Source organism: Acomys russatus, chromosome 7, assembly GCF_903995435.1.
Source record: "Acomys russatus chromosome 7, mAcoRus1.1, whole genome shotgun sequence".
Classification (NCBI taxonomy): Eukaryota; Metazoa; Chordata; class Mammalia; order Rodentia; family Muridae; genus Acomys; species Acomys russatus.
This window is the reverse complement of record NC_067143.1, coordinates 42,209,274-42,221,621: the sequence shown is the minus strand read 5'-3', so window position 1 is coordinate 42,221,621 and position 12,348 is coordinate 42,209,274. Positions and strand designations below refer to the sequence as shown.

Genomic DNA, 12,348 nt, shown 5'->3' with positions numbered 1-12,348 from the left:
TGTTATGGATCATAATGTAAATATCGGATATGTGACCCCTGTGAAAGGGGTCATGACCCACAGGTTGACAACTGCTTGCTTAGACTGAAGCCACCTAAGAGAGAAGAACTGTTTTTCTTCTGTTCAATGGAAGATAGCTAGCTGCCAGCTTAGTTAGCTATTTGTTGGGAAAAGAAACTTAAAGACACAAGTCATAAGACTTTGCACTCAGTAACTCCAGGTTGACAGAATTGAGAATGTCTGGTCACAACAGTCCAATGGGCTTTTGTTTGTTTGTTTGTTTTTGAGACTACTCAGAATTTGTGTCTAGCCAGGAACTTCTAACTGCCCTGGCACTCATCTTTCTTTGTTCTCTCTCAATCTGACCAGGGCCCAGTACAGATAGCAAGTTGTATTTTTCACACATTTGAATGGAAACCTTTGGGTCACCCACCAAACGTAAGGACAGAAGCAAGTGGGATGAGCTACAAAGGGGAACTGGGATGGGGTCCCACTCAGGCTGAAAGTGTGCTGGGAGTGCATGACAGAGCACAGGAGTCTGGCTCCAGAGGAGCAGGGGTGCACATCAAGGCTGAAAGGTAGCATTAGAGGTGAGCCTATGGAGTGGTTGACTTCAGAAATGGGGATCAAAAGCTTCTATACTGTAACTTATCTGGAAAGACCATTAATTGTGAATAGTGACTTCCACTATACTGTGAACCTTCTCTCTCTCTCTCTCTCTCTCTCTCTCTCTCTCTCTCTCTCTCTCTCTCTCTTTCTCTCTCTCTTTCTGTGTGTGTGTGTGTGTATGGGAGAGAGAGAGAAAGAGAGAGAGAGAGAGAGAGAGAGAGAGAGAGAGAGAGAGAGAGAGAGAGAGAGAGAGAGAGAGAGTCAGAGAAAGAGAGACAAAGAGAGGGAGACAGAGGCAGAGACACAAAGAGAGAGAGAGAAACAGACTTAGGCCTTTTATAGAGCTGAAAAGGTAGAGGGCTTCATTGTACAGTAAGGGTCTTTATAATTTAGGTTGTTTTCCTTGTTACTGAAGCCCAAGCAGCTTAAGAATCTATAGATTTAGAATTTGTGGAACTAATGGGAAAGGAGATGGCTTCACTTCCTGTTCTGCCTAAAGGCTGAAGCTGCTGGGAACATCAGATATCTGTTAAATCAGATGGATTTGGGTTTCCAGGTGCAATCTTAAGCTAGATAATTCCCTGAAAGTAACAGAAATAAGAAATATAAACAAACACCATTGAGGACAACCTGCCACAGCAGGATGTGATAACCTTGAACTTCTGATCTCCTTCCACCTCCCAAGTGTTGGGATTACAGTTGTGTGCTGCCATGACTGGTTCACATGGCTCTAGAGATTGGACTCAGGGCTGCTGAGCATGCTAGGCATGTGAATATTCCCTTGCCTTGGTGTGTCTTCCACAGTGGCTAGCCTTCAGCATACGAACTGAGCCTTATCAGTACTTCCCACCCAGAATCTACAGACACGTCAGTTAGTAGGGAAGGGTAAAAGAGGAAGCTTTTTATTGGTAGGATGTTTGAGCAAAGATGAGGAGATTGAGGGCAGGAATCATGCTTTCCCAAGGCTCTTTTTAAAAATATAGTGTGTTTGGCTTCAAGGCTTCTGACTCACCCTTAGGTCATGCATTCCATCTCTGGCCTAGTACATTCCCAAGAGTACCTGAGGAGACCAGCTCATTTTTCCACCTACAGTATCTACAGAAACATCTGTTCTACCTTGCTAGAAAGTCAAAACAATGACGTGTCAACCCATCATCTCCTCTGCGGAAGGACACATTCCTGTTGGCTGATGCATACCCTTCCCAAAGGGTTCACCCTGGACTGCCTGTCTGTCTGTGAAGCTGTGTATTGGTGTTGATGATGATTTGAGGAGTCTCTTGCGTGCTAGTTTTTTTTTTTTAACCTTCTCACATGAATAGCAAAGACTTGTCTTTGGGGAATCATGGAATGGCCACTGACTCACAAGCAAGCAATGAGCCCTGGAAACAGGAAGCGAAAAGTAGGCTCTAAGGCAATTTCACTTCTTTTGCTCAGGTCACAGAGAGTTATAGAAAGAGCCTGTACGAGGGGTGGGCAGCCTGGGTTCACCTGACAGCCCCGAAAGGTGACAGTGACCTTGTCATCTCAGGGCCTCAACTTCTTCATTAAAGCGAGCATGATGAAAGTACCCACCCTTCAAGCTACATGGCATTCTTAAAAGGTCAAACTACAGTAAGGGAGTGGGAAGACTCATTTAAGAGCATGTGCAGCGTGAGCCCATTCATACTATTACCCCCAAAACACCAGGCAACATATATATCCTAGAGTTCCTTCCACGACAGAGAACTCATATCCAGAATTTAGTGTATTGTGGCACTTACTTGGTGACTACAGTGGCCTTTGCTGGCACTGCAGCCATTGGTTCTCCTTTAGACATATAGAAACAAGTCCAATCCTGTTCTGGGGAAATGGCTTTCAGATGTCCAGAAATAGTCCTGCTCCTTGATACAGGCCTCTGAGCCTTCTCACCACCAAAGCAAACATTTCTTTCCCTGCACTGTCATGGCTGTTGTCAATGGTCCTCAGTGTAATTTGTTTGGACTTGAAGGTGGCATTTAAAATACTCTGGAAGGGGAAAAATGAAGTGGCACTCACTTCCTTTGTTCTAGATGCTGTGGTTCTGTGAATGCACCAACCTGTGAATTAGTTTCTTTGGTTGACACATCCCAGTGGTGCATTTCTTCCATAATCTCTACTGTGAACATGAAGCTTTCAGAGCACACTCTAGTTCAATCAGTTTATTCTACCTGGTACCCAATGCAATGAGTCACCACAACTCAGGGTCTATTGATCTTATAACTTTCCTCATCCACTACTAACTCCTGCTTCTCCACGTCATTATTTTCCATCTTCCTCAGCCTAGACCTTTGGGACACCACTGCCATCGTTCTCTTGAACAAATCTCAACTTCCTTCTTGCCTGGAAAAAATCCCGAGCACGATGCATCTATCTCATCACCATTTTCACTTACCCGACTCTGCATTCTGTGCCTCAAAGCCTAAGCTTCTCCAGGTGTGCATTTGATCCCTGATCCTCTAGCTTACTCAAATTTCTGCTTCCATCCTATGCCCCATTATTAATTTTCTCTTTTCTGCAGCATCCTTCCAATCCCATAGATAATTTTCTCCTCTTTTCAAGAGAGAACAAAACATATTTTGTCTTCATAGGTCCACTGCCTTGCAGAAGCTCTGGCTTACCCAGTATGTGGAGGTCATTACCAGAACTCCCTCCTGCAGCGTGCCACCAAGTGTGGGTGGCCATGTTGCCTAGCAGAATAAGCAAGAGTGGAGGGTGGATCTGTCAGCGTTATACTCTCCAGTGAAGACACAAGCCCTCATATGTCTAGAAGGCTTGGATCTAGGGAGTCTGCTTCACCGGCTTATTAACATTTCCCTAACCTGACCTAATGGGGGTGAGGGTGTGTGTGAAGGCAAATATGGTGAGCTGCTTTTCAAAGCCATTTCATCAGGAGGGCAACATCTCTTCATCAGAAGAGCAGTGTCTATATTCATGTACACTACCCTGGCAACTCAGACCATGAGTGTTTCCCTCCTGGGACAACAGATACTTAGCACCTTCATCTCACAGTGCCTTCTTGAAGGTAATCCTGGAGATGAGCCCACATGGCTTCCAGACTTTCAAGTGCACGAGTCAAGTTGAAAATTTCAGGCCACCCCCAAAACACATGCTTACAGCTGCTTGCTTTTGTAATTCTTCCAAAGCCAGGGTGACTTGGCCATGGTACTCCTTAGGAGCTCTCTGTAAAAGGGACAGTGTGGTCCACTTACTTATCAGTCACAGCCTGCATGAATTCATCCAGGAGGTCATCATACTCCTTCCCACGGACGCGTTGGTGTTTCAGGCCAATGTACAGAGGGTCTCTGAGAAGCTCCTGGAATAGAGAGCATCTGCTTACTAAACCCGCTCCACACTCCCTGCTTTATTACTGTTTTCTGTAAAGCAAGTGTCCAGATTTAGTGGGAAGAACTGGAGGTAGGAGGAGAGAAGAAAGTAGGAAGCTGCCTCAGCTCCCTACCTCTACCTAGGGGGTAATCCCTGTCTGAGAGTGGATTCCCATGGAATCTCATCTTTAGGAATGAGCAATGCTTTGAGGTAGATAAGCCTCCACAGGACACAGTTGTTCAAGCCCTGGATGTAGTCTCTGGGTTTATTGTAGGATTTCTCAGTGGTGTCACTGCTGACATCTTGGCTTGAATTACTCTTTAATCTGAGAGCTGACCTACACATTGCAGCATAGTTAGCAACATCTCCGTACCCACTAGAACCCAGCAACACCTCCAGTTGTGGCCATAAAAAATGTCTTCTGATATTGCTACAGTTATTCTTGAAGGCTGACTGTAGGCAGCATCGGCATTGGTGAGTAGGATTTTGTTCAAAGATCTTGTCTCCAATATAACTTAGAAACCATTGATTCTCTGTGACAGGATAGGCTCCTAGGAGGATACTGGGATGGCTCCAGATTAGATTCCTCGCAGCAGGGGGCCTGGAGATTGAAGTGGCCACATCTTAGCCAGGCAGGACTTGCAGTGGAGGGAGGGGAACAACAACCCACCCACAAAGCCTTTGACCCCAGATTTACCTTGCCTATAAGATGTGCAGGGATAAAGATGGAGCAGAGATTGAGGGAATGGCCAACTAATGAGTAGCCCAAACTGAGACCCACCCCATGGAATAGAACCAACCCCTGACACTATTAGTGATACTCTGTTATGCATGCATTCAGGAGCCTAGCATAATGGAACATGTTGAGACCCACAGCCAAACATTAGGTGGAGCTTGGGGAGTTTTGTGGAAGAGTTAGAAGGACCTGGAGGTAACAGGTGCTCAACAAGAAAACCCACAGAGCCACTAACTTAGGCCCATTGGGGCTTACAGAGACTGAAGCACCAACCAAGGACTATGCATGCACTGGATCTAGCCCCCCTCCCACATATATGTAACTGAGGGGCAGCTTGGTCTTCATGTGGGTCCCCTAGCAACTGGAATGGGGGCTGTCTCTGACATGAACTCTGTTGCCTGCTTTTGCATCACTTTTCCCTAGCAGGGCTGCCCTGCCTGGCTTCAGTGGAAGAGGACGTACTTAGTCCTGAAGTGACTTGATGTGCAGGGGTGGATTGGTATGAGGGGAGGGTCTCCTGTTTTCTGAGGAGAAGGGAAGGGAGAAAGGGAAAAGGGGTGGGAAGGCAGGGCAGGAGGAAAGGAGGGAGAGGACTGTGATTGGAATATAGAGTGAAAAAAATCAATAAAGAAAAAAACCCCACACTGATTCACCTTAATTTAAGTAAAATCTTACCTACCATGCATCTCACACGTTGCTAGGTCTTGGGGATATGAAGGTTGAATGATGCAACTAGAAATTTTATTGAAAAAAAATCACACTCACCTTATCCCTTCACCTTGGCAGGTGACTCTCCATTGTTTCTTGAAACAACACTTCTGTCACAATAGCCACATGCATATTGTGTCTTTTCTTGTGTTTCTATTGGTCTGACTAGCTTTTCTTACTGGGCTCCCCATTTCATTCATACTCCAATGGGTCAGTAGACTAATTCATGCATAACACATTTATTTGTTAATGAATTAATTTTAACATCCATAGAAGATTCATCATATAAGAGCAAAACCAAAAAAAAAAAAAAAATCCTCTTGAAAAACTATAATGTCTGTTAATTGGCTAATCTAGACAAATCTCAAGACACATGATATGGAAGAAAGCAAACCCTGAAAGACTGCATACCACCCAATTTCATCTATATAGCATTCTTGAAATGACAAAAACTATAGAGATGGAAAACAACCATCAGAAGTTAGAGAGAGGACTGGGGATGTGGGTACGGTTATAAAAGGGTGGATGAGGTATCTCTATATGAAACTTTCCCATAGACTGACTGCCTCAGTGGTGTAGGAATCTACACAAGTCATAGACTTGATAGCAAATAAGCACACATGTACACACGCACACATATGTGAATGGATGCAAAACCAGTGAAATGTGAATAGGATTCATGGCTTGTCAAGGTCAAATTTCTGGTAGAATACAAGACGCTACCATTGAAGAAAACTGGGTCGGTGGTACAGGGGCATGTGGTGGCTTGAACGAGCAATGTCTCATAAGGGCTCATATATTTGAACACTTGGTTTCCTGTTGGTGGTGACTTTGGGGGTGGGGTTGTGGAACCTTCAGGAGGTGAAACTTTGCTGGAGGAAGCATATCATTGTAGTTAGGATTTGAGGACTTATAACCTTGTTCCTTTTATTCTCTTTCTGTGCTTCCCGTGTGCAGATAAAATGTGACCAGCCAGCTTCTTGCCCCTGCTATGTCATTCCACACCTAGTTTTAAGAACTCTGGCCTACTGAAACAAGTTGCTTTTGGACACAATATTTTATCACTGCAACAAAAATGGATCATTTCTAGTTTTTTATGAAAACTGCATGTGAACCTGGGATAAAATTGGTGGGAGATTTCACCCTGGGACACTGAGGAGGACAGACACATGAAACCTGAGCAGAAGTAAGCAGCCATATGGCAGAACTTAAAATAGAATAAACAGAATATTAGCTATAATCAAGTCAGGGAATGCACCTCACTATATTGGCCTGGGCTTTTGTAAATATATTTAAATCTCTTTATTTCTGGGAGCAAGGGCGTGGTTGAAAAAACACCGGTTACAGAAAACCCCCTTCCACCTGAGGTTCCTAACTGCTGCCCGAAGCATTATAATGATTAGTGAGAATGATTGATCCTTTGAAGGATGACACTGCCTCGGGGAATAGTGTTGCATATGAACACACAGAGTGGGGAAGCAACTTTACTTGAATGGTGAGTGTATTGAGGGGGAAATGGTCAGGCTTGAAAAGATTGTCTGATTCTAACAGGTTACCTGGGTCTCCAGGCAGAGTGAGCATAAAGGAATGCTGGAGGCTGGAGGCAGAGTGAGGGAAAGGTGGCTGACAGTTTATTTGGGAAACAGAAAATAACTCCCTGCTATAGCCTCTTGGAATTTTGAATTTTTGTGCCTAATTCAAGCAGATTAAGAGCTCATTGACGAATTCACTGTGCTGTTCCCATCTGAGCTGCTGCTGCGGGATGGGAAGATAAGGGTGAAATGGTCAGGTTTTAACCTCCATCTTGACAGGCTGCTGTGACTTTGGGAAAGCTTTTATGACCTCCCAGAATCTTCTCATTTGTCAAGTGGGGATAAAGTGCAGCCACACTGAGTGGTTATGGCGATTGTGTGATAGAATACAAGAGCGTTTTGTGGATTATAAACACCTGGTATAAATGGTGGCAGGCATTCTAGCTCTTAAAGCTTTTGATGTGCCACATGCCCAGGGCTTTAATTGTGGTGTCACAGCAGCCGCAGGAAGACTCTGAACTCTAAACAGAATCTGTTGCACTAGGGCAGTTGAAGGACCATCACCCATCCATATTCTCTCCAGAATGTTTAAAGATGGGATGAGGTGTGTGGAGTGTTGGGGCAGAGCATCCTTCTTCTTCGCTGAGGCCATTTGATACAGTCTTTGTTTGTAGAAGTTTAATTAGCCTTCTAATTAGACTCTCCTGGGCTGTACTGCAGCCAGTGTTCTTAACGCTCCATCTTTTCTTCCCTCTTTCTATGGGAATCTTGTCAGTGTTATATAGTCTGAAGGTCCCAGCACCTCCGACTCCTCCTGCTCTGTCTCTTTGTTCTTCAGGAGTTTACCCTTACCAAGCTCTCACATATGTATTTCTGGGAAGACCTGAAAATGGGCTTCTTTATTTATTATCCTTTTATGTTATGAACAAAGCAACAAGATACAGAGAGGTTAAGCCACCTGCCCTAAGATGTTCGCTTAGTAAGAGCCACAGTCAGTATTTTATTTCAGAGTCCATGCTCTTAGCATTTAGCCATGAAGCTTTGGTGGTTCTCTCGCTCATCAGGAAGAATGGACGTATTGTGTAATCCACTGACCCAGACCCATACTGGAGTGCAGGCTGCTGAGGCAATGTAGAAAGGGCTTGCCTCTGTGCCTTCCCTCATGATGGAAGCAAAATACATCCTCCCTCACGTCACTTCTTTTCGGTATCTACACAGCAACAAGAAAAGTAGTGTATACTAATCCTGAAAACCTTTTAAAGGCCTTAAATACTTCAAAACTAGCGACAGAAATGGGGACAACTTAAACATAGAGATGACACTAAACAAATGTGTCACATGCTTGTGTAGAGCGTGCATAGACCATTCCAGTGTCTGGCTGTCCCATCCTGTTTCATAGACCAGAATGTTGGAGTTCAATGGTTTAAACAAAGTGCCCAAACTCACTGAACCAGGAGGAAGTGGCCGAGACCGAGCCTCGCTCAGATGGGTTCTCGTGGTAGCACCTTTTCCTCCCCATCACTTTATGGCGTGAGGACCAAGGAACTAAGCAGCAGCTTCTTGTCCTCACCCTCTGCCTGTTCTTTGTCAGGAAAGTTTAGGAACAGCTGGCAAGGTGCAGGAGGTCTGGGTTTTTGAGCTTTGGAGTCGGATGGACCTGAGTTGGATTTCACACCCTGTCATTTAAGTGAGAGGCTTTGGGCAAGAAGTAGAACTCTTCTCTGCTTTGTTTTTCCGCCCCCCCTCTCTGTTGAAAAGGAATAATAGTGGTTCCTGTGACATAATGTGATTTCTTGAGGAAAAGTCTGTTCCTTCTTCATTCACATCTCCCCAGAGATGGCACAGTGTCGGCGCACAGCAAATCCATGGGACGTGTCAGCTGATACCAGATGCCAGAGCGTCAGCGCTGGCCTGAGATGCCAGAATAGAAACTTCCGTCTTGGAAATAACTCACAGCAGCGTCCTCCCAGTGAATTTCTGAGTCGTATGAAGGTGAAGTGAGCTGTCCCAGGCCACAAAACCCACTGGCCAGAGTGGCAGGGAGGAAATCATTCTTTTAGAACAGGATAGAATCCGAACTTATTCATTCCTAAGTGCTGGTGTGTACGAGGTACCTAAGTAGTATCTGATGGCTGAACCTTCTCTCTCTGTTAGATGGTTACTAAGCTCCCAGAACTGAATACATCAGTGATTGGAACTGTGGGTGAAGGAATTTACCCAAGGAAGGCAAACTGGACCATTTCCTCTGTAGTGGGAGTTGGGGGGTGAATATGCCCTCTGGGGTTGTCTGCCTAGCTTTGCCTTCCTAAGGTTAGAGGCAAAACGTCATGGAAAACAAATGTTTTTATTTTTCTTTTCTGCTCTTTGCAAGACCTATCACAGAGGGTTGTACTTAAGGTGGAAGATAAACCAATATTTACCTCAAATATCAACCAGCACACTAACAGGTCATACAAAACACCTGTGTGTTCAGGAGGTCATGGCATGGGGTCCACTCTGTGGCCATAGTACCATCTGCTCCATTGCTGTTGTTTGCTGCTCATTTTTTTTTTAACATTAAATGAAGCCTAGGAAGAAGATGCCAAGATTCTTCACACATTTGTGCAAAGAGTGAGCTTTCTGGTGGTACCACACGATAAAGCTGAGCATTCTAGTCACAGAGCCAATGAGCTTGTAAACTAGAAGAAATAGCAAATTTCAGCACAGCAGCTGACTGTTGATTCCTGCCACATCTGCAAAGTCAAGGCTTCTAACCCTGCTGCCAATTTCCACCCGAGTCTGTCTGCAGACACTGACGTTTTCATCAGCCACACAGCGAGTTCCAGAGGTCATGTAGCAGCTCCGTCAGAGGTGAGTACACGTTCAGGATTTCCAGCAGTAGAAGACTCTGAGGGCTCAGGAGGGCAACCAGAGAACCAAGCCTGTTGGGGTGCTCCAAAGAACCTCACTATAGAGTATCGCGTGCACAGGGTTTTGGAACTAATCCTTAGGGAAGCCATGTATACTCTGGGCCTCTTTTCCTATGAAGAATGAAGGAACTGTATGAGATACCATTTCTGGTCCCTTCTATTTGGACAAATGACCATCTTGTGCTTGGTATCATCCACATACAGAGCGATGGCTGAGGGGCTCCTCTCTGCTGAACCCTTGGAACTAAACCCTGGGGTGTCCCTCTTCTATGGAATCCCTGCTCTGTGTGTTTATTTTCCCAATGTCCATGGTATTGGTAGGTCAAAGTGACTCAGGTTCAGGGATGTAGACAGCAGATGTTTTCCGTCAACAGGAAGCTCAGAGGGATGTTCTGACACTGATTAAATTGCTGTTGCCTCAGAAGTTCTTTATTTTTTTTTATTTTTTGTTTTTATTTAATAGAGGCATGCACACTGGTGGTTTGGTTATTTGGATGTGAAACACCTCATGGCAACATCCTTTCTGCCCTGTGATAGACAATGGAAGTGATCAGGTCGAGTTCTCCTGTCCTACAGTCCAGAATTTCTCTCAGGGGAAATAAAACATTTATTTTGATTTCTTTGCCAGTTGTATATACCAGTATCGTATTCATATTGTTTCAACCGTACAATCTCCTACTTCCAAATCCACCTCCCTCTCAATTCCCAATTTCATGAGCTCTTCTTTAATTATAAATACATATATACACATATATGTATATGTATGTTTTCTTCAGAGTCCATGTAGTGTTGTGCTCATATGTACTTGTAGTTAGGGCTGACCACTTGGAATTGGAGTTGGCTTGTCCCTAGAGACAACTGGCTCTCACTCTCCTAGCAGCTTTTACTTGGCTGTAGCTCTTCACCTATGGGTAGGGCCTTGGGAAATTTCCTCAATTCATTGGCATTTTAACTGGTGTTGTCACTGTGCAAGTCTTACAAACAGATGCATTTTTGACAAAGAACTGTACTTTGAGAAATGACATAGCAAAGTCATTTGAAGGGGGATAAATCATGTCTACCTAATGTTGGTTCACTTGGCAGCATTGGAGTTTCATGCTTGGAGCAAAACACTCAGGGGAGAAGCAGACACTTTGAATAGATGTAATACATGACTCATTAAAATGATCCATTACGTGACAGTGTTGAAACACGGACAACCAGACTCTTCCACCCAGGCCTGGCTCATTTATCTCCCTCAGGCCTAGCAGAATGCCTCACACCTACTAAACACTCAATAAACTGGTTAAATAAATAAAGAGAAAGTGTTCACAAATAACCTTAATTGAAAAAAGTAAGAGCAAAATTACAGGTGCACTATGGTCCCAGCTAAGTAATATGTGCATCTAGATGTGCATATGTCGTAGGTAAATATTGAAAAGGGACCACATACATAGTACTATGGGAAAATGCCATTTCTTTTAAGAATTTGAATAATGTTTTAAAGTTACTTTAGTAATAAAAGTCAAGAGATGATGTTGGCTTATAGACAACAGAATGCTGGTAGGGGTGTCCTAGGACAGGGCATCTTGGCTCTGATTAGAATCCATTGGGGCCAATTAAAGCCCCTGAGCTTAAGATTCCTGAAGTGGAAAAGAAGGCAGTGACAGAGGCTTCACTCTGCTACTATGAGGCTCAAATTAGGTGTAAGGTCCTGGCTCAGGACTACTACTTGTTCCTGATGGGTTTGTTACAAATTTAGGTCAACCCTGAACTTCACTCATGTTGGTGGGTGCTGTGCTGGACCTTCAACAGCAAAGGATCCCCATGCACCTGCTGGAGGCAGCTAGCATCCCTCAGGATACAATAGCTCAAATTAAAAACTCAGGCTGTCCTTGCTCCGCCTTAGGATTAGCTGCTAAGACACTGACAAGGTGAAAGCCTCAATTAAGCCGAATTGTAACACAGCTGGAAGAATGACAGAAACAAGGTTTTTTTGTACTCGTCTACAGAGGCAGTGGTGCACTCTTTGAAGCTGAGGACAGCTTTAATAGCTGTTTGGTATAAACTTAAAACATCTGGCTGGGGGTAGAGACCTTGGTTTAGAGAAAAACGTGAGATCTGGCCCTTGTTGAGCAGCTGGAAGACATGTGTCACCACCCAGCCCCATCTCATAGGCCAGTCAGGAGGACTAGCAAGAAGAGGTTTTAGAGATGGGAGTCTTGTTCTGGGGATCAGGTCTAAAGAGGGGCAGCTTCTCTCTCTCTCTCTCTCTCTCTCTCTCTCTCTCTCTCTCTCTCTCTCTCTCTCTCTCTCTCTCTCTCTCTGTGATTTTTTTGGGACAGAGTTTCTCTGTGTAGCCTTGGCTGCCCCGGATTGACTCTGTAAACCAGGCTGGCCTCGAACTCACAGAGATCTGCCTGCCTCTGCCTTCCCAAGGACTGGGATTACAGGAGTGTGCCATCATGCCCCACTATGGGCCCCTGCTTCTTAATCCAGCTCTTTCCCCACTTCTCTGGCCCCCACTGTCCTC

The 12,348-nt window shown here is 44.7% G+C and overlaps 1 protein-coding gene across 1 annotated transcript in view; it reads right to left on the bottom strand.

The window, feature by feature from the left end:
• Me3 (malic enzyme 3) overlaps positions 1–12,348 on the bottom strand; it is a 174,367-nt gene that overhangs the window by 36,602 nt on the left and 125,417 nt on the right. Inside the window, exon 6 of the mRNA XM_051148890.1 lies at positions 3,837–3,940. Coding sequence (XP_051004847.1) covers positions 3,837–3,940 — 104 coding nt within the window. The remainder of the gene's footprint in view (positions 1–3,836; positions 3,941–12,348) is intronic.